Source organism: Chanos chanos, chromosome 8 (genome assembly GCF_902362185.1).
Source record: "Chanos chanos chromosome 8, fChaCha1.1, whole genome shotgun sequence".
Lineage (NCBI taxonomy): Eukaryota > Metazoa > Chordata > Actinopteri > Gonorynchiformes > Chanidae > Chanos > Chanos chanos.
In genome coordinates this window covers 12,069,176-12,092,521 of record NC_044502.1, presented here as the reverse complement: position 1 = coordinate 12,092,521, position 23,346 = coordinate 12,069,176, and the positions used below count along the sequence as shown (strand labels likewise).

The 23,346-nt window shown below is 42.3% G+C and overlaps 1 protein-coding gene across 1 annotated transcript; it reads left to right on the top strand.

Moving 5' to 3' along the window:
* The first annotated feature begins 762 nt into the window (after positions 1–762).
* vasna (vasorin a) lies at positions 763–21,825 on the top strand. The gene is made up of 2 exons (XM_030782426.1): positions 763–951; positions 17,489–21,825. Exon 2 carries the CDS (start codon positions 17,521–17,523, stop codon positions 19,579–19,581), a length of 2,061 nt encoding a protein of 686 aa, XP_030638286.1. The 5' UTR covers positions 763–951; positions 17,489–17,520; the 3' UTR covers positions 19,582–21,825.
* The last annotated feature ends 1,521 nt before the right edge of the window (positions 21,826–23,346 follow it).

Sequence of the window (23,346 nt, the reverse complement as noted above, 5' to 3'; positions counted from 1 at the left end):
CACTTACGTTAATAATAAAAAAAAAACGACAGAACAAGAGGAAGTCAGTAATATTAGTCCTCTCCCGTACCATGGGCATGTGCACTCTCTCTACATTTGGTTAGACTACTCCTCTCAGTTTTCTTACTAATAGTATACAAGCAATATACAATTCATATGTGTTGTGGACTACCAGTGCACGTAACAGTTTACTGTGAGGGAACCTTTGGGACAGATCACATTTCCGTCCAAGTCGGTCTGTGAGTCTACATGGATTTAAATAGTGCTCTGCCAGTCTCATCAGATCATCGGAAGTATACCATGACGAAGTAGAAACTTTCCCAAGACGACGAGTATAAATAACCGATTCACTCTAAAGCTGAAACGCATCAGTAGCGGATACACGTCGTCACTTAGGCTGAACACCTATCCAAAACGATGAGCTGTTTTGAGCGGCAGTACTAAAATTATGGAAATTATGCACACAAATGGAAATGACTCTCGTTGTTTTGCATGCATTTGGCACCAATATAAAATTTAAGAACAGTTGAACGCAAACCAGGCAAATGCAGTTCCTTCGGCGTCAAACGACAAAATCTAAAAGTAGTTTTTTTCTAAGACAAGATACAATGCTTCATGGGCAAGGTGAACGGGCCAAGAGCGCTGTGTGGTAAGCGCTCGGGGAAACACGCTCCTCCTCCGTCGAATTTTTAAAAGCTCGCTAGTCATTGAGACGAATGCCATTGTCCCCCAAGTTAGTGCGTCTGACAAGAGGTGCTCACCTAGAACGCACTTGCCTCGCAATTCTTTGGAGGTAAAGACGTTGTAAACAAAAAGATTTATTTTAAAAAGCACAACTTCAGTCGTGAGCAATGGCTATCTAGGAACTGAACTTTTCCCCCTCGTTCGCTGTGTTCTTGTGGATACAAGTCAAGACGACTTTTCTGCACGTAAGGCTACAGTTCTTACAGGGTAAGTGTGTCAGAAAGGTTCTTTACTGGTCTAATATTTTGCGGGTTTAGTACAAGTAGAATGACTTAAGTGTAAGTTTTTTAATTTACTTGTTTTTCTCGCGCGCTATACCCTCTGAGGCAATGCGGTTAAGGTGGACTTAATTTGCAGTAGGGAACATATGTTTAGCGCTTACTGTCAATGAAATAAACAAACCGCAGGCTTTCAACTCAGGCAGTCAACACAGAGGTTCAACTGAGATCTCAGATGTCGTTGGCGAGGTACTGTCTGTTAAGTTTGAAAGTTGGCGATGCATGCCACGCTTCTCTTGACACTGTTTTTCAGTGCGAATAGCCGTCAAAGTTTCAGTCCTTCAGTAAACCGCACACGTGTGCTTTAGACATGTTCAAGGCATGATTTTACATATTAGGTATTCACAAATTAGTTTAATGTTGCTCATGTAACACAAAGATGTTACGTGTTTATACTGTGGAACTTATCGTCTTGCAGTTCATTACATATCGTCAAAGTCTGAAATTAGTTGGCTGTAAAATAGGCTATTAAAGTGCATGATTCAGTAGCTTCAGCAGATTCAGTAGTATGGCTTACACATTTAGTAGTCATACATAAAACACTGTAATTGTGTATTAAGAAATAGACTGAGGTAAGTAGGCTACATCTCAGAGGTCTAAACTGTGTAACCTGAAAGAGAGAAGTTACGCAAGAAACAGGTCCCATTGGTGTTTAGAAAAGGTACCATGCCGTCACTCAGAAGCTGTAAATTTTTCATCACTTCAAACAACTGTGGTTTAGCCACAAACCTGGTTTATAATACTGCATTCAACGAAGATTAGGTGCTGTTATTCTGGTTTTGTAGACCTTTATTTGCTTGAAAGAAACAGAAAGAATTTCGGAGAAACGCTTAGTGTTTAGCAGTCGTCCACTGAGCCTTGGTGTGAGATAAGGCATTCATTTCGGCAAGTTCAGTCGATCAAAATGATTCAACAAATATTTAGATGGTTGAGCACTAAACGATAATTCCCACAGTGGTGTCTTGGCATTTTCGGTAACAACGTGTTTGGAAATGCTTAGCTTAATGGTGTTTCTTACTGACCGGATTCCTGTACAAGGGCTCCAGAAAGTTCTGATTCCATCTGTCCAGTTTGACCATGCTGTGAAGAATTCTTTAAACGTCAGTGTAGATAACAGGGCACTATGTTGCTTTGCCAGAACCGGCGAAGTCGAGTCTTTGTATCTCATGTTCAACTTATTTTAGGTGCTCAGTCACCCGAACGTCTCCAGAACTCGTTTATTGTGCTACATTGTGTAATCCTTTTCTGGGGACTAAATATATTGTTTCAGAGTTTTTACTTATTCATAGCAGTGCTTGTGATTTTAATACAGGATGTTAGACGTAACACATATGTATGCTGCAGCTTAAAAGTAGGATAAAAAATCCAATATTGTAAGTAAGTAATAATAAGGGATGTTATCTGAACTAACTGATGGTCCTGAAACCTGGCCTTCATAAAATGACAAATGATATTAAGATTCATGTGCTAATCAAAATGTTCCTTGTTTGGGATTAAATATTTGATTTAAAAGAAAGTTTAATTGATTAATTTGATCATGCATTTAGTTATTTATGGTCGCTGTCGGGTGGATTGCTGTCGTAGTCAGAAAAGACTGGCAAGGGATTCCATAGTGGAGACACGGTTTGTTAGTATTGTTTGTCACTTTGGGCAGCATGTGCTCTTTCTGCAGTGGATAATCCTGCTCACTAAGCTGTATCAAAACATGCCAGCCCAGTGAGTGTACAAAGCTCAGAATGTTGACTGAATGTATACAGTATATGTACAACCGGGCAACATGCCAGAGGTAAGTTTGCCGGAGGTAAACTTTGCAAGGGCCGTGCAGCTTAGGTGAAAAGTAAAGGTACAGATAGAGAGATGCAGGTAAAAAAAAAAGAAGAAAAAAACAAAACAATTCCTGAGTCCTGAGTAATTTAATTAAAGGGGATGTTATATAGTGGAGTGGGTTGCTCCGAACTGAAGGTTTAACACCCCCTCCTTCATCCTCCACCCAACTCCCCTACACCCATTGTTTCAGCTTGGCCTAATCCTACAGGGGTCAGCTAATAAGCGCTCAGGTCATAGTGCCATGACAACTGCTATTGGGGAGTACCCAAAATGGCCTGAAAGTTAATCACTGCCTGATAAGGGCGAAAAAGAGCAAGGTGTGTAGGATTTTATCTTGATATATGTGTCGTTTGGTTAGCTACAGAAAGCTATCTGAACCAAAGCGGAGTTTGTAGTGAGTTGTTGTGTAGCAGTAACTGAATTTAAAATTCTTCAAGCTTTGTGAAAGGATGAACTGATCCTCTTTCAGTTCTTTCAGCGTGCCGCCCCCCCCCCCCCCCCCCCACCACTTAGGTCAGGGGCACAAAAGTCACACTCATTATGTACAATTAAAGAATTAAGAGCATGTGTTCTGTCTCCTTCCCTCTTCTCAGCTCAGACAGCGTTGACCTGGAATCGTTTAGTTTCGCTAAAAGAAACTGTTTAAAGAGAAAAAGAGAGCAGGCATTCAGAGCAACATTCAAGTGACGGTTCTCTCCTGATGACTGACAGCCCCCCTACGGGTTACTCTTTCACATAATGCAGTCTCTCAGAGAGGCAGAAACAGAACTTGACTCTCTTCTTTTAACACAATCCTTACCTGTTGCCTTTGCTGCTTTAAAATTGAGAATGCGTTTGTGGTTTGCAGTTTGCGGTCTGTTTACACAAATTGTTATCTTGACCAGATATACTCCACACATTCAACTTTAGACTTTTAGCAAACCATGTTTCAGGATGACCTGTTGGTCATTGAGCCAAGCTCTGTAGACACTGATGTCAGAGGCAGCGCATTGTGTATAATGAGTTCTTCTGAATATGTCTGATTGTCATCACTTAAATGGAGCCAAAGTTTTATTTATTTTGGAGGATGTGAGGGTGTGGTTTGGTATTTCTGTTTTCATCGCGGGGCACCTGCCGCCCTGCCTCTTTCTTCTCTTTTAGAGTGAAGTGGAAGCGCACTTGTTCAGTAGCAGTACAGAGGCTACAATGCATGGGCAGGTTTACTGTGCCCTATAGCTTTTTGTTACCACGAGCAATGGTCTCAGTGGTAAAGGTTTAATGAAATGTAATTACGTTAAATGTTGCGTAGAATTTTCAGAACTTGCGTTACATGTATGTGTGTTTTTTGGGGTTTTTTTTGTTTCGTTTGTGTGTGAGAATGTGTTTATGTCTGAAAGTGTAAGAGAGAGAGAGAAAGTGAGAGGAAAAAAGAGGGACATGCCTATAACCCAGGGACCATTTCTGTGTCTGTCTTCTAAAGAATTGGGGTCAATTTGAAACATTCTTTACTGTCTGGGTTTACATCCTCAGGGTATATCATTCAAGGAGTATGAAGACCTGCATTTTCTCTCTCTCTCTCTCTCTCTGTCTCACACACACACACACGTTTTATTCTTGTGCCCCTGGACAAGTGGCTAGGAGGCACAAATTTAACAAAAAGTCTTCAAAGTTTATTCCTCAAAGACTCGTTTACAAATCTACACTGAAATACTGAAACCATATCTGTTACATTGGCCTATTATTATGGTATTATAATTCTTTGAGTTTGCTAATCGTCAAATCTGTGAGATACAGATCGCCCTGGAGAAAGTGAATGTTTGTGTGTGTGTGTGTGTGTGTGTGTGTGTGTGTGTGTGTGTGTCAGTGTAAGTATATAAGTCTAGTCTCAGCCAGCACAATAACATCCCATTGGCATTTCACCTGCTGTCTCTCCAAACACACAGGGCTATGAAGCCTGGGGTCTTGGAGTTGTGTGTTGCCAAGGGAAACAGGCCCACACAGGGTTGACCGGTGGCCAGAACCCTTTCACTCACAGCCCCACTTTAAACAGTGGAAGAGAATGAAAAACACATTCCCCTCTCTAAATCATAACCTCATGAGACACACCAAGAAGGGTGTCATATCCAAGTGTTACTTATTACTGCTTTCTCCTTAGATCATAACTATATTACTGCTGTATTTTATCAACACTGGTGTAACTGAGGCTGGAAGATATTATAGCTTGTAAGCAAATATTTAAACCCACCAGTCTCTGTAGACCAGTGCAGTGGTGAGCGGAGCTTTGTTTGTGTTTTTGTGATAGTAACCATGAATGTGTGTGTTTGTGCTCAAACTATCTGCAGTATGTTCCTATCTGCGGTACTTTCACAAGTAATGTGGAGCTTATATAAACAACACTGGAATGAATACACATGCGCGCTCGCACACACACAAACACACACACACTCGCTCAACATTGTTTAAAGGCATCTACTTTTTGCTTACTGCTTAAAAAAGGTTATGATGAAGAATGAACAGAATACATGGAACAAAAATGACCTGGAAAAAGTGTTCTATTACCAACTAGTTTGCAACGCTTTGGAACTAATCCTTACAAATATCCTTGTTGCCCCTCCCTCAATACAAGGGCAGAGCATGCGCTTCTCTCTCTCTCTCTCTCTCTCTCTTTCTCTTTTCTTATGTGGTGCTTTTGTTATTGTTCAATTTGGACATGTTGTTCACAGATGAGGAGCAGCCACCAACTTCAAAGTGGAGACTCCAGATCAAAAGTATTGCTGCAACAGCATTTCACTCCCTCACCATGTGGGGGCAAGAACTAACGAAAACGTGCCACAGTTAGAAACAAAGAGAGAGAGAGAGAGAAAGAGAGAGAGAGAGAGAGAGAGAGAGAGAATTTGTTCCCCAGTGTCTTTAGTCTGAGACAGGGGAGGGTATTACTGGACAGTATGAAGAAGACATTCCTTTTGCATAGACACTTTCTGGGCCAAGAACAGCAAATAAGTGCCTCTGATGATTCAGAGGGCCATAGAAAGGCAGGGAGAAGGTACTTTGATGAAATATTTCTTTTCCAGGCCATTGGTTTGTTGCTCTCCCCTGACAAAAGTAAGACAAGCTTTTGATTATTGCCACAGGGTAAAATATAGGGATATGGCATTGCACAAATTCTCCCAGTTCCCTATCTTTTTAATAAACCTACAGATTCCTTTCGTATCCAGAATGACCTCTCGCGTTTAGATTGCTCTCTGTTCAAATGGAGCTGTTCCAGAACGCAGTTGTGATTGAGAATGGCGGGTGTATTGATCTGGAAGTGACATGTGTGTTTTTTTTTACGCCCTGGATGTCTTCTGGTGTGGAATGTGTGTGTGTGTGTAAGCTGGTTGTATAATGGGGGAAGGAATGTTTTCAGCAGATCCAGGAGCTCTGTCTTTGTGCTCAGGCCGATCACTTTTAGCGGGACTAATGACCACGGAGGTCAAGTCACTGTTAACATAAACTCACTGTCTAACTTAGGGGCCCTGACCAGTTAGATTCAGCTCTGTGATTAATGACTCAAACACACAAATACGTTATGCAGAAATGTTAACATTACTCCAAACTGACAGCTGAGAAGATTTGCCCCGCCTTGTTTGAATTTAGAGAGAAGAAATAATGAATTGTTGATGTGGAAACAAGAGACCAACATGGTTGCGTGACTAACAGAACAATTAGAAATAAGGAGGAATAAAAAAAAAAATCAAGTTAGGAATGAGCGTTAGTCTTTTTTTTCCACGAGCGTCTCTATTTTCTTTTTTGTTCTCTGTCTCTATTTAGCGACTAAATATACTTTTTTTCCCCAGCAGAACCCAAAAGAGAGATGAGCAGTGGTAGATTATGGGACATGGGGCCAGACTTATCTGAAAAGTGATGGATTGTGGGAGATGTAGGCAGATTTCAGAAGAGTTAATGTAGATTCTGTTGACGAACAGACACAGAGAAGGAGAGAGAGAGAGAGAAAGAGAGATATATGAGACCTTCAACATTTTTACCTTTTCACAGTGTATCCCAATGGCCTGAGGTTAACAAGACACAAACGGCACTTTGTGGGATTTAGCAGACTGAAGGACTCTTTCTCTACTGCGCTTAGCAACACTGAAGATCAGATATGCATTGGCTACATTTCTGACCCATGACAGTTTGTGTAGTATACACGCAACTTAAACATGAACAGTTTAAGGCACAGAATGAATTAGGTGTCGAATTTCCAAGTCCACGTCTTTTCTGATTCAACTGAGTGAAACCGAACACAAACAGGGCATTGTGCAGAAGAATAGGAAAGCTTACACCGGTGTTTAGCCGCTTCTCCAATGCATCTTGCAAGAGCTCGTGTGTTGACATCCGTTCCTTTGGGACTGGTGACAAGTCATCACTCTTTCTGACAAGTCAGTTTGACTTGCCGTTCCGGAACATCAGTCACCTGACGGATTCGTGTAATTGTGTCCTGGTTAGGCTTTGGGTTCAGCGCCAGGACCCAAGTTTAGTCGTGGTCAGTTCTGACCTTTTGGCCCAGTACCATTGGACCAGAAGACTCTCAGGGGAAAACCCCGTACATGGGCTTAAGAAAATAAGCATTTTAGAGGCGCGTGTTGGCGCAGTGTATCAAGGGGGCAACTAAATCTGCTTATTTGTCCCGGAGTAAGTTTTAGAACGGCCTTAGGTCACTGCTTCACTCACAGAGTAAACATGCTGGAATAGAGAACGGGCTTGACAAATGAAGCCTCTCTCAAAATGCCGTTACGCCATTCTCCTTGAACGGTTAGGTCACTCGCCTGTGTTTGTTTGAGAAGCTTTGCGAGAGGACGGAGTAAATATGTAGGTGACAGAACAAACGTGCAGAAGTTTAGACCTTCAAAAATGTTACTTCAGACACTCCAGTGACATTTAGATTAAATTATAAACTTGTTTTTTTTTTCCCCCGTTGTGACATCTTTACACTTATACTCTCATTGTGTCTGTTCTACATTCTTCATGTAGTTCATACCTTTATCCGTACACATTTCTTACAGTAACCCCCCCTCTCTATCTATCTATCTATCTATCTATCTATCTATCTATCTATCTATCTATCTATCTATCTATCTACACACATGTACACACACACACACACACACACACACACACACACACACTCACAAAAGAGTCTGGCTTCTTATTTGGTCTGGTCAGACTGCAGGTCCCTGTATTGAGGAGTTATTGTGGTAATTCAGTGCGCACTTCACGTTATAAGTCAAAAGTGATGTTGTAGTCCTAATGCCTACACATGAGTGTGTATTCTCCGTCTGTCTTAGTCTAGGCTGGATCACTAAAATTGTTCAGATCTTTCAGTAATCTCATCTGCTAGCCACCAGTGAGTTTAAGGTCACATACTCGGTTTTTGACATTGCTGCTGGGCTGGACTCTGTGGTTTATCTGAACCTTTTTTATCCAGACTTTTAGACTCTTTCAAAGCTTGAGAGTGGATCCTCGGGTCTGAGGGGCTTTTGTGTTAGCAGAGTTTAGCCGCAGGGCCTCTGAGGATGGAACTGGATGAGTTGACACAGCTGAGCAAGAGAAACCTCAGGGGTGAGGAGGGGGGTAAAGAAGGTTTGGAACGCACCCCTGGCTCCACACACCTGTGTCCCAGCTTGTCTCGAGCTCTTACACCAATTAGACCTGTCGCTCTTTTAGGGGAGGGGGTGGGGGGGGGGGGGGGCAGATCCAGTTTTTCCTCAGATCCAGTGTCACACCTGTGCTGAGCACCAGGCAGGGGAGATGGGCTTCCATCCAACAACTGAAAGATTTGTCTAAGGTCCGTGCCGAGGGAACGTCTTCAGATTTGGCTGTTACTTTGGACTTAGCCACTTTTAGCTGTCAGTCATGCATTGCACTGTGACTTAGATACAGGTTGTGTGTGTGTGTGTGTGTGTGTGTGGGTGTGTGTGTGTGTTGTGTTTGTGTTTTTGTTTTTGTGTGTGTTCAACTATACATAAGGTTTCATGATTTCATCGTTTCATGCAGGTGCTTGCAGGTGGTGGCAGTTTGCAGTTTGTTTTGTGAGAGAGAAATATGTTAAAAAGAAAAACAACAGGGTTGTCGCTCTCAGAGTACACACACACACACACTCAAGCTTGAAAAACAGGTTGTCCTTCAAAATTGCCTCTACTACCTTAGGCAAGACAGCAAAATCCAACTAGAGGATATGATTCAGAACTTGTATAAACGGATGTCTACTCCTCTCTCTCTACCTCAGTGCCAAACCTGAGAGCTATTACTGTTTGTTTCTTTGACTTTCGTCGCTGCTTATCCCAAAAAGGATCATCTAAACCGGAACCATCAAAAGCAAGGTCATTTCTGCTCATAAAGAATTTTTTTTTGTTTGTCTGATTTGCATGTCTCTGTGTGGCTATATAAAGACATGACATGGGACACAGTTTGAATGGTTTCTGTATGGGACTTGTCAGCATACTTCTCATAGCTTTTGCATAGTTTGCATGGTGGGCATTCTTTAATGTCACCTGAAACAAGCAGAGACCATTTAGAATAGAACAATGTCAAAACTGCATAGGTGTGCTCTCCCAGAATTCATAGCTTTACCGTCACTTCTCTCATACTGAATGAGCTTAAGTATAGGCTTGTGTGTACGTTCCCGCTCGTCTGGGGTGAATGAGCAAGAAAACATAATGTTAAGTGCTTTGAGCATTACGTTATGACAGACTTTCTGGTTAGTACTTAACAGTCTTGTGGGATTTCCATTATTTCCATCAATTTTTTTTTTTTTAAGTGAGTAATGAAGGATTAAGGATTTTTTTTTAATGCAAATTAATGAGCAATTAGAAATAATGTGTAGCCACAGAAACAGATTTCTCTGGTAGAACAGGTTGCTGTTCGAAGCAATGCTGAAGACTGGGTGGAACAATGGTTGGTCTCCAGCCAAAGTCAAACCCCACAGAAAACATACTGAAGCAACGGAATAGTGCTATGAAAGAGAAGATACCCAGTTAGTCCAGATGCGACTGTAAGAGGTCTCAGTCCCTAATCGCTGTCACACCTGTGTGTGTGTCGTAAGCGAAGCTAATGGCCACTGCTTTTGTCATTGCACAAGATGTTGAAATGCACATTCCAAAAGGTGCATTTGGATTCGTGTAATATGAGCTACCACAAGTTGACCAGTTCCACAAGAACCTTGGGTAAAGGTGTTGACATAACTGAATACAAATCCAATGTTTTTAACACATAAAATATTAACCTTTTGCACAAAAGTATCTGGTGTTTTTACATAGGAGGGATATGTTTTCGGTCAGAATGAAAAGCTTTTGAAGTGTTTCAATGCCTGTTGCCGGCACATGATTGCAGACAGGTAATTAAAAATTGACACAAACAACTTATTAGCTGGAGGACAGAACTGTCAGAGAAAACAGCAGACTGCTAGAGGGAGAGAGAGAGAGAGAGAGAGAGAGAGAGAGAGAGATGAAAAAAAAACAAAGAGGGACAGTGTCGCGTGTGACTGTATTAAATTCTCACAATACCACAGCAGATGAGACCGGGGTGAGGTTGTAAAATGTGACTTTTGTATGTATGAAGCATATTTCCTTTGCAAAGAGACAAGGCGGGCGGGCGCAGAACGCGTCAGTCAATTTAAAACGTTGTCTGTAGTCCCACTCTTCAAAAGCCCCAGAGGCCCTCTTACTCTAGCACACTTTGCACACAACCTTTAACTCCCACACACACACACACAAAAAAGACAAAAAAAAAGCCCCCCAAAAAACTAAGAGACTGATTTGGATTCTGGTTCTTATTCTGACTCGCTGTCATGTTCGTCTGTGCTGTAGCTGACCAGTTCTTATTTACTGTGTTAATAACAAGTAGTGTTAATGTCTTCTGCATTAATCTGTTACAGTGTGTGAAGACAAGCTAGTGGTGGTAATGCTACGTATTAATCTGTTATAGTGTGTGAAGACAAGGTAGCGGTGGTATGGCTACGCATTAATCTGTTATATTGTGTGAAGACAAGCTAGCGGTAGTATGGTTTCAGTTAGATCTGATAAAAGAAATGAAATATGAGAGGTAGAGGGAGAGAGAGAGAGAGAGAGAGAGATAGAGAGATAAGATGAAGAAGAACAGAGCTAATGTTTAATTTCCCAGTCCTCTGCAGACATCCTTTGGTACATGATACAAAAGCAGCTCTGAGGAGCTGTAAGTTTGGAACAGAGGAGCCCAGTGGTCTGAGTATTAAAGCTGGTGTCACAGAGGAGGTGCTGACAGCTTTGTGTGGATCAGTATCTTACCAACAAAGCACAAAATAAGGTAATACATGCTCTCATTTGGCCAGCGTATGTGCAATCGTGTGTGTTCGTGCACTTTCGTATATGTGTGTATGTTTTTTGTGCTTTGAACAGACAGTGCTTATCATACATATTTATATATATATATTAATATTCTTCACTGTGGAACTCACAGAGTAGGAAGAGACAAAAGGAAAAACAGGCCTTTAACGGCAAACACTGTACCCAGAGAAAGCGATAGGGAAAGTTAGTAAACGGTTTTATGTTTTCTTCCGTGAGGATGTTTCCTCTTTGTAATGTTATACCTGCTCTGCGCGGCGGTGTGTTGTCCCGTGTTGTGTCGTCGTGTTTCTGACTGGTTCAGGTTTCAATCCCTTCATCCTTCTGATGTTACTCCCCCGCGTGTCCCCCGTCTGCAGGGCGGACGGGGAGGGAACCCGATCCAGGTGTCTCTGTGTCAAACACACCTCTTATCTCTTTGTCGCAGACCCTCTGCTACAACACTCACACACACACACACACACACACACCCCACACACACAAGCACACACGCAGTCTGGCTACGAAGAGTGTTATTGGAACTCAGAAGGAAAGAAGCCCAGGGCTAGAACGTGAAGAGTGGCACTCACCACATTTGCAACACGCGTCCTGTGGGTTAAGTGTCTCCTCTTCTGTGCGGAGAGAAGGCACTGAGTATGCTTTGGTGTATTATGTGTATCCAGAGGGACTGAAGTGGGTCTCTTTTGTGTGTTTTGACTGATGTGGAGCAGGGTCAGTGGAAGCAAGGGTCAAACGTTTGGGAGAGGTTAATGTTTTGTTTGGGTGCCATATTGTGACTCTTGTCCCAAAGCCATTGGTCGTCGTAGATAACTGCACGTTACGTGTTGCGTTGCTTGTCTTTGAGTCTGGTTTATCGGACGGTATATTTCTTTATTTTTATATTAAGACCGTGAAATGGTCTGTGTTACTTAGATTTTGTTATTGGATGTCATTTAAGGTTCTGCTTGAGAGAAAATTTCATTGTGAGGTCATATCTCCGCTGTCATTGAGTTATACCTCCATCTTCTTTGTCTTCAGAAAATTCAAATACAACCAGCAGTTCAGTAAACATAGTTTTGTTTTTTTTTAAGTCTAAACATCACAAGTAAGGGGGATGTGGGTGGGTTTTTTTCGCAAAGCAATGCTCTATGATGATTAATAACCTAATCTTCAAACTTTCCAGACAACACAAATCTCAACAGTACATCACATCTGATTATTATTTACCAGAAACAAACAAACAGAAAATGAAAGAAGAAGGACAAGAGTCTCTCTTGGATCAAGGGGCCTTTCTTGTGGTCATGCTGGGATGTATCTTGGGAATTGTTTAAAAAGTAATCTGAATGGGGGTTGTTTCAAATTCAGCTACAAAGACCCGTGCTGGCTCACACACACACACACACAAATGGTCACACACACACACACGCAGGCACGCACGGGCACGGGCACATGTACACATGGACACATGTACACGTACACACACACAGATTCTGCCACAAAGACACATACTCGCTCACATGTGCATACTAACACACACACATGCACATGCACGCACACACACACACTCATACTCCCCTCTGACCTCTTGTCGAAGGACAGTAATGAGAACATGCCGTCAACCTGAGAGATGGCTCTGGTGCACTCTGGAGTAACAGAAACCAGCTGTGATAGGGGGTTGCTGACAGGTTGTGTGTGTGTCAGTGGTGTATGTGTGTGTTTCAGTTACAGCACTGGGCACTGAAGCTTAATACAATGATAAATTGTCAGCGTTGCACAGAGTGTGCACAGCCAAGGGCTACCTATGCCTGCTCAATTTACAATCATTAACTTAGACGTTTTGCACTTAAACCTCTTAGACTTATAAGATACACTTCCATAACGTTTTCTTATAAACAGTGAAACAGAAACCTATACGCTTAGCCGCTGGCTGAATATCGCAAGCACTGATAATGTGCTTAAGAGGGGGGCGGTAAACTGTAATGACAATGTGTTTTTACCACGTCCCGTTTTTCCTCTTTTGTACCCGCGGCCCCTGGCTCTCACCACACACAGATTAACAGCTGTGCTCAATAAATGGTTTCAGAGATGCTGAAAACTCTCTGTATGATGAATGCTCCCTACAGTTCTCTTAGAGCAGATACATGGCCAGAGTAATGCAGACTGGCTGCTGTTGTAATGAACAGACTCTCACATCCCCTCAAAGCCACTTTATAAGCACAGATAAGAGCCACAGAGTCAGCGAGGGGAGGGGCACGGGAGGGTTTGCTAAATCTGCAGTCGACTTTCTGACCCCGTAACCCTCCGCTAATCTCCGTCCTGTGGCCGTATCGCTCCACCCAACACAGATTTTGCATCTGTTACACTACATATCATATTACTGCAAAAGGCCGAGTTATTGAAAACGTTCTCTTAGATTGTTTTAGTGTTTTTATTCAGTATTTGGCTGTCATTTAGTATCAGTATTCCTCTGGTCTCTTGAGAAAACATTATGCTACGTTTCAGTTTAGTATTTAGCACCCTAATGCTCTGCAGGTTATAAACAGTCATTTCAAGGATACGGCAAAGTCAGGAAGCGGGTTAATAAACAAAAATGAAGCAAGGGAAACATGATGTGGTAATCAGTTCAGTCTAAAGCTTTTCTCTCTGTTCAGGCCTTTCTCTCGAATCCTTCCTTTCTTTGGTTCTCAGAATCCAGGGCGTCTTCGAAGTGAAATAGTTTTTAAGGGGTTGCACTTATAAAAATAATGGGCTTTTCATAAAAACTGGGCAGTCATTCACAGCTTTTATACAAGGAAAACTTAAGCCAAACACCTGGTGACTCCAAAAAGAAGAGAGAGAGAGAGAGATGATGGAGGTAGAATGAGAAGAGAAAAGTAACTAGTGGATATGTATTTTAAGTTGACAGAACGATATACTGTGCTAAAGAGCAGTGTACCACTTAAGATTAATGACTAAGTCTTGGCTAGCAAGAAAACAGTTTTTAAAAAAACAAACCAAGAAAGAAAAAAAAAAAAACTGTAACACAGCGGTTGGATCAGTTGTTGAGGGCTTTATACGCAAGCAAACCTTTGAACTTCCAAATGAAAAAATCCGTAATGCCATGGGATTTGTCGGGCTGCTCTTTGCAGAACACAGTTTTTCCTTCATCGTTAAGCCACATTGTAAAAACAAAAGTGGAAGCTCAGTTGCAAACAGTGCTCGCTAACTTCTGTTTGCTCCTCTGTTTTAACCGAAGAGAACATATAGGGATGAAAACAAAGCTTTTAGTGCTTATCATTCATTTTTCAGCTTTTTCCAAGCAAACGCTGAAAAAGTATTAGGAGAAGTAAGTTGGCTGTTTCTCCGCGTGCTTCCTATTCGTTTCAGAATGCCCGTAATTGCTTCCACACCTTAACTCTTGGCTTTGTGAGGCATACGTGCTAAAACAAAGGCAGGGCAGATGCCCAAGCAGGAAATAAATTCTGTGTTTTTTTGGGGTTTTTTTTATGGTTGACAAACGTTTGGCGTGTGGCTCAGAAGGTGACGCGGAGGCGTGTGTGACATTGTTTGAATATGTATTATTCGGAAACGGTGCACGCATCACTCGACTTACTGGTTATGTGTGTTCTGTCTTTAGAATGGAAATGACGAACTCCAGCTGTGATCATTATATTTCTGTTAACACTGCTGTTTGGATGATGACGAGGTGACTCCCCTGATATTTAACTTGAAGAGAATACTAACTGCTTGAAGCGAGGTGACGTCATTGTTCCTCTTCGCTTGCACCTTTCATTGAGCGAATGAGCAGATATGGCACGTGTCTGGTCCGCACCTTGCTCTCCTGGTTGTTGCATAGCAACATTAAGAAATGACAGACCTTCACAACAACCTTCACACTAGAGGTTAGCGTGAAGTGAGAATTGAACCTCTACAGACTACATCAGACTATATCGATAGATACTTGATGAACATTGATGTTCCTCATGTTACTACCATGATAACATCCAGAAATGTTTCCTTCAACTAATTAGGCTCCTTTCAGATGAGTGGGTACCATGGCGACAAGGGCATGGAACCATTTAAAAGCTCTAGGAGGGGTAGGGTAAGAGACAGAGAAACACTGAGAAAGTTTCAGGGGAAAGGTGGGGGTATAGCTTACCCCAGTCCGTGCACGCTCCCTTCTCCTCTGGCCCCGTCTCTGGCAGGCCCCTGTGTGCTCCTGTGATGAAGATGGATTTTTAGGGTTATTGCAAAATTCCTGCCGTGCCGGTGGGATCAAACTCGGCTTCTTTGTGTGTTATGAGGGGGAGGGAAGGGAGCTTGCCCGCTTTAATGAAAGGACTTGAGTTTCTATCCAACGTTCAGACATCCAGAGGCAGACAGAGGATCCATTTATGGACGATGGAGAGGTGCAATGCAGAGCAAAGTAGAGGAAGAGATAAAGTGCTCTCTCTCTCTCTCTTTCTCTCTCTGTCTTTCTGTGTGTGTGTGTGCGCGTGAGTACGAACAAGTGAGTGAGTGTTTAAAAGAGAGCGTAGGGAGTCAGTGGACAACACAGAGAGATAAGGAAGATAAATCAGATAAAGGGGAGGAGTTATTAGACCTAAAACAGCATTCATTTAATCTTTATGTATCACTATTAAGACAGGGAGGGGGGGAGAGAGAGAGTGAGAGAGAGAGAGACAGAGAGAGAGAGATAAGGGAGTGGAGAAAATTGTGCATCAACCATTAGGTATTGCAGAATAATGTATGGTATTGTGAGTAAAAGTATCTGAATGTCAGACGTTCCCTGACCAAACAGGGCTCGGCTTTATGCACTGTTAACATCAGCTGAGCGCACAGAAGATGTGCATGTGCCCTTAGTAGTATTCCATAAAGAATGCAATGATCCTTCCACTTTACCCTCCCTGGGTCGGAGTTTTCCATGAAAAAGTGGAGGTTGTATCTGTGGTTTTTTGTTTTGTTTTTTTTCAATCATAACAATAAACAAAGCCAAGCAAAAATCATATCTTCAAGTAAGATAACGGTCACTGAAACATTTCACAGGGAGAAAAGGAAAAGAGGATTAAAAAGAATGAGAAATAGATAAATGAATAAGTCTGTTAGCTTACTCTGAGACAGGACAGTCAATCATCTTAACACATAATAATGTCGATCTATATCTATCTGTCAGTTAGCATCTGTACCCCGTCCAGTGTCTAACACTAAATCGCATCAGTACACTGTATGGAATTTCTTTCTTTTTTTTTTCACTTTGGCATCTCAGAGGACGGTAAACTAAGGGGCACATCCTCCAGATGTTTAGCTCAGAGCTAAGTCACTGTGTCACATGAGAGTAGTTGTATCATATTGTAGGCTTCACTAAATGCACACAGACCATACAGGCTATAGGCTTTAAAATTAAAGAAAGTTAATCCCCTTAGATGTAACTGGACTACTCTGAGATGATTTATTATTGTTCTCTAAGTACTTCTTAGAGGTTTAGAACAGCTTTACATTATCATGGACCTGTCAGCACTGGTAGACGGTCTCATAGGTTCATGAGCCCACACGTATAACTGTAGCCTGAACTTTGTAGCCATACGTCTTTGGAAGAAGAAAAACAAAATGATTTGTTTGTGTCTCCACCATTTATTTATCTTTTTTTATGCATGGTCAAAGCCAACTTGATGAGATTGTGTGTGTGGAGATTCCATGTGTTATTTTGTGTGTGTGTGTGTGTGTGCAGCCATGTGTTTGTGTGTAATAGACGCGTGTATGTGGGTGTCCATCTACTGAGACAGGGCAGGGTTTCATGGACCAGGGGCGCTAGGGTAAACACTTGGGAGAATCTGAGTGTGCTTTTTGCTTACCCGAGGCAGTATATTAGTGGGTGGGCTGCCTGAGGCACACAGTCAAAGACAAGGTCCAAATCCTCTGAGATGAATTCATTATCAAGAAAACAGAAGCATCCTTATGGTAGAGTAAGTTTTACTGGGCAGATTATCATGTTGCCCTTGTAAGATGAACTCTTACCTTTCATACAGTACTTTCAATGCTAGTGTGAGGAAGGCAAGATTCACTAATGGACCTCATTCATCTGGACTTCTGAAAAGGCATTTATTTGATGTGTAATTACATTTTGTCTGCAATAACAAGTTAAATTAAATAGGGATGGCTAGGTGAGGGTGTGAATACATCACCCAACAGTTTTTCTCAGAATCCTTTATCAAAATGGAAATATCATAATGCCAGATGTCTTATGCTAATGTTTGACTTACATTTGCAAAAGAAATGTTATTTTATTTTGTTCTCTAAATGTTCTGTATTACATGTTTGACCTGTTTCTTTTCTTCTTTTTTCTAGGGCTCGACTGTGAAAACCGTAAGAGGGATACCATGCCTTCATTTACCCTTTTTATCCATCTCCCCTTTCTCCTGTTCTTATTGAATTTCTTCACGCTCACCGATGGATGTCCGGCTGACTGCTCTTGCCAACCATCTGGCTCCATATTCTGCTTCTCTCGACGTTCCTCCTCCATGCCCAGAGGCCTCCCTGCCTCCACCAAGAACCTCTACGTCTTCCAGAACGGCATTGATACCCTGGTCCAGGAGGACTTTGGGGGCCTTGGAGACTTAGAGATGTTGGATATCAGTCAGAATGAACTTACCGAGGTCCCTGATGGCGTCTTCAGTGTCCTGTCTTCCCTTCACAACTTGGATCTCTCTTCCAATCACATCACTCACATCTCCAAGGACAGCTTTGCTGGGCTAGTGATGTTGGAGAGGCTCTATCTCCACAGCAACAAGATCCAGAGCATCCATCCAGCTGCATTTGAGGGACTAGATCACCTACTGGAGCTTAAACTACAGGGGAACCAGCTCACTGTCCTGCCCACTCTTCATCTTCCAAGGCTGCTTCTTCTGGATCTCAGTCAAAACAGAATCTCACTGCCTGCTCCTGGGGATCTCCAGACACCCCACCTAGAATCACTCAAGATTGCTGGACTGGCCCTCACTAGTCTGGATGAGGAACTCATGGCAAGCTTAGGGAACCTCCATGATCTGGATGTATCTCAGAACCAGCTGGTGGGCATGCCCCCAGCACTGAAGGCGGCAAAAGGACTGATACGTCTTAATCTGTCTGCAAACCCACTGGGTCCACTGAAATTAGAGGACTTCCAGAATTTAGTAAACCTACAGGAACTTGACCTCAGCAGTCTTAACCTTCAGGGTTTTCCTGAGGGTTTCTTCCAGCTCTTCCCTAAGCTGAGCCACCTAACTGCTGCAGAAAACCCCTACAACTGTCTCTGTCCACTGGCCTGGTTTCCCACGTGGTTGAGGGACAAGGGGGTTGATCTGGCCAGGACAGAGGAGACACGGTGCCATTTTCCCCCAATAAATGCGGGAAGGATGTTGGCAGAACTTGAGCGCCAAGATTTTGGATGTCCTACCACCACCACTGTGCTCACCAGTGCAGGTAGTGGCAGTAGCACCCCAGAACCTCCGGTTCCAACCACTGTGCCTGGGATGACCCATGCCATACCTCCTCCTCCTCCTCCTCCAAGTGAGGAACCTTCTTCCAAAACCGACAGTTATCCCCCCCCTCAGGCACCTGCCTCCCCCAGCAGTACCAGTGGGGACTATGGGATGTGCCCTCCCAATATCTGCCTAAATGGTGGTACTTGCCGCTTTGACCAGCATGGACATGTTCGATGCCTGTGTCCGCCAAGTACTTCAGGACTCTACTGTGAGATTCAGGAGGAGACCGAACCTCCTCCATCATCTCCACACTCTCCAGTCGAGACTGTTGCTACAGCAGAGCCAGACAGCATCAGCTCTCGCCAAGTGACAAGCACTTCCATTTTGCTTGACTTGCATCGCTATTTTGAGTCAAGGCCACATATTCGAGCAATCCGTCTGACATATCGCAACCTGTCTGGACCAGATCGCAGGCCCTTGCAGTTAAACGTGCCTGCCTCATATCCAGAGTACACGCTACGTGGTCTTCAACCCAATTGTACCTACTCGGTCTGTGCCAGTCCACTGGGAGAGCCTGTTGGAGATGACGGAGGGTCCTGCATGGAAGCTCGGACTGCTGGGATTTCTCCCCCCTCCTCTGAACCACAGATCGAAGAGGGTCAGCTTTCTTCCACACTCATACCAGTTCTAGTTGCAGTTGCTCTGGTAATGGTAATTGCTGTGGTGACTGCAATAGTGATCCTCCTACGTAAGAAGAGGACAAAGACCGATGTTGACTTGGATGTGGCTGAGGCTCCTCCCATGGAAATGGAAGGGGTTAAGACTTGCCTAGAGAATACTTCAATGCTGCAAAAGCAACCAGAAATCACCCCTTGCCCTCCTCCCACACAGAATGGAACTGACTACCAGGTTCCACTGATGCATGGACAGTGCTCAGCAAACAATAATGTGGCCAGCTTGAAACCCTCTTATTTTTGAGGTCAAATTCTCAGACCTCCTAGCCCAAGGAGGAGCTGTCATTTTATCCCTGCTGGCGGGTGCAGTGCTGATACTGTCTTGACTGTTGCTGATAGATGAAATGTTTGGATAACTAGCCAGTTGAGTTTTACTTGTTGAAACTCATTAAGTATTTAAATCAAGTGCAATTGATGAGAGAGGTGTTTTATTGACAAAACAGTGCCTTTTTTGTATTATGGTCAGAACTTATTGTAATGTTTTCCCCCCTCTTGTATGTAAAGAAATCACATGTTGCTGGAAAGGAGGAGAGACTGTGTTTGAGATGTGAACTCTAAGCGAGGAGTTGGCGCTAACTCAGAGAAATGGAGAGAAGCTAATGGGGCAGAAGATTACCAGTTCAGTTGACTCAACCTTTATAAACTCTGACATAGAATGAGTCTCATCTCTTCTCCTCTTTAAGAAGCTTGCACTGATGAGAAACTTTTTAAGATTAAGACTGTTCTGTCAAAGTGCCTGAAAAGTAAAAAGAATTGCTAGGTTGAAGAAGTCTATGACTGAGTTTACGACCCCAGTAAGCCTCCAACTGTCCCCAGTTGCCAGATGGGATCATTTGCTGTGAAAAGAACTGAACAACATGATGAAGAGACAAAGGAGGAGAACTCTTTTCATTGTATTTTTATGTGCTGTGATGTTATGTGAAGGCCATCTTTTTTGATGTGATGTTTTATTTTTCTATGTTTTTGTATTTTTATCCATTTGATATTATTAGTGCCAACTTTTGTTTCTGTTGCTGTTGTATTGAGTTGTAAATGCGAATCTGTAGCAGACTTTGTCCATCCCTTGACATACGCGAAATAACCCAGTGTTCTTATTTTCCTCTGTACGGCTGAATTCGCTATTCACAAGGTGCTTGAGTGCCTCTCTTTTGGAAAAGTCTCGGTCGTGAAAACAAATGACCAGACTCTAAACACCCACATCTCAGCTCTCCAAAACCCCAAACACGAAAATTCCCCAGTGAAACAAATATACCATTTCTATATATGCTGATGGTTTAAACAAACAGCAGTTTCTCTTTGTACTAGTAGTACTCTAGAAATGTTGAGCCACACACACACACACAAACACCCCTCCCATACATAAATACACTTATACACACACAAAAAAAGAATGCGTTGCCAAGTGGAAGCCAATCATTTCCTTCCCTGCAACTGACCGTGGCCTTTGAAAGTTGAAGTAGATTAGCTGATTCTGTCTTCCACTGCACTCCATTTATTTCCAGTGTTGTGAGGTCAGCGTGTGGATTTGGCCAAGCTTTGTGCAGTCGTTTTGCTTGCTTGGCACTAACCAGACTATGAAAAGCTCAGACCAAATGTACACTTATTATTTATGCTTACACTGTCTGCACCCAGGAACTCAAGTCTTACTAATGCTAAGCACCTTTAAAGTATTTATTATCCCCAGATATGAGGGCCTGACATAAGATGTCTGTGAAAGAAGCAATAAAGAGGATGAGCATATATAAGATAAGATTATCTTGAAATAATTTGATGAATGGTGAAATTCTGTGCTGACATTTTTCACTTGATACAATACATCATTTTGTCATTACAATGAGAGCCACCAGTATTTTTGTCTTATCTAACATGCATAAACAGTCTATTTAAACACACACACGCGCACATGCATGCACACACACACACACGCACGCACACACACACTGTTCAGGTGAATTGAACAGGAAAGTGTGCCTAAGTGCTGCCTGTTAATACATTTGCATATCTAATATCTGACCATCCGAAGCAGTGTTGTTATGCTAGGGTAACTGTCAGTATGCTAAGTTTCATTTACATATGACTATGTTAGTGGGCATAAGTTTTGTATCATGTGTCAAAAGTCAGTACATTATGACAATGTGAAAATTTGCCCCAATGAAGAAGTGTGTTTATGCCCCTTTACAGTCAACCATCCATTGGAAGCAAAATCTTTTATTTGTTTAACTTGAACAAGTACTGAAAAGGTATGCGTATACATGTTAGCACAGCCAAGTGCCTATACCAAACTGGAAAAATGTACAACTACAGCTTTACACAGCATGAGGGACTGAAAATATTTGAAACATTTTCAAAACTGCTTTCAAGTTCCCTGTTTATTTTGGGAGGCTTATTGTTATTCTCTGTCTCTTTGTAGTGCCTAAAGTCAGTGCCTTTTTTTTGATGTAAAATATGTATTTGTAAAGAAATTGTGATGGCTTTTTATGAAAATACAATGAGAAAAAAGCAGTAGTTCTGTCTTGATTTTTTTTCTTCCAGTCATAAATATTTTTCAAATGCCGTGCGAAAGCAAGGTTCAACAGTTTACAACAAAATCTCTCTGATGCTCTTAAGCAGCGGTCCAGGGTCCTTATTTTTTTTGCGCCAGTTTTACGTCTGTGATTTCACGAATTACTGGCAGATTTGTGTAATCAGCAGGCATTTTCCAGAAACTACTTATTTACTTTTGCATAAAAGAACTTTTGGGCTTTGGGGATGTTTCCAGAAGAAAAGCATTAGCAGATTGCTCTTCCATTTTCGTCTGTATCATTCAACACCCCTCACCCAAGCCAACTCTACAGTCAGTACTCCTCACTGCTCTCTGGACCGGGCAGGCTCTGGTGTCAGGTATTTGTTCTCAATTGTCAGGATTCAAGGCCAAAGGAAAACGTTATGAATATACCATACAAAAAATCTCAATTGTAGGAAATGCTATGGTTTGTTTCAAGGGAACGTCTTTTCACGTGCGTTTGTTGGATAAGTTGGGTTACTTTATGATTGTACTGGGTGTTATTGTTGTATGAGAGTTTTGTGCGTTTGGAAGAAAAGAAAACCTTGATGTATGTTAGAGAGTATCCCTGTAACATGGATTTTATGTCAGAGAATGGTATGGGACATCCATTAATTCTTTCCATCTCTCTCTCTTTCTCTCTCTCTCTCTCTCTCTCTCTCTCCTACGAATGTTCTTTCCATCACGTACCCCGCTGAATTCCAGTATGTGTAATGAGTGTGTGTTGATGGCTATGCGGTGCTGCATAGTGTCTTAGTGTCTCTGATGTATTACTGTGGTTCCTGCTTCTTGGGTATCCACGGCAACGGAACAAACCTCTCGATTGCACTGGGCTAGCTCACGCCTCAGGTATGTCTGCCATGCCACAGCAATGATAGAACACTGCTCAACGTCCAGACCACATAAAGTCAAGAGACTTAGCTCGTCACAGATGTTAGGGTTTCAGTGGTAGAGTTATATTGGTGTTCAAGTCCTTGTGCTTGGAATGTTAAGTTATCACAGACTGTGTGACTATGCCTAAGAATCTGTATGGAAGCTCCCTAGGGATAAAAACACTGTCAAATTTGCATATGGCCCTTAAGAAATGTCAACAACTTGATTGTTTATTAAAAATTAGTCCATTTTAATTATAATGGCATGCTTTTGTGGCCATTAGCATAATTTGCCAGAGTATATCTCAGAAATGCTTGCTATATTTTATGATTTTTTTTTTTTTCAGAACTTATCATTTGTGCTGACCCCATGACTTTTACTGCCTGGATGATATTTCAGCCTTGGTTTACTGTGTATTGTCTTTGAACCACACTGAAATCCATGACCGGGGTATTGCAATGTGAGTGCATACTTTACTTTTTTAGCTTCTTCCTCCTCTTTCATTTCCGATGAGGATGCAAGAAGAATGCTTTTATTCCTTGGCTTTAAGAAACTTGGCACATGGCTTTGTGCCAACCCTTCTGTTCCAACAAG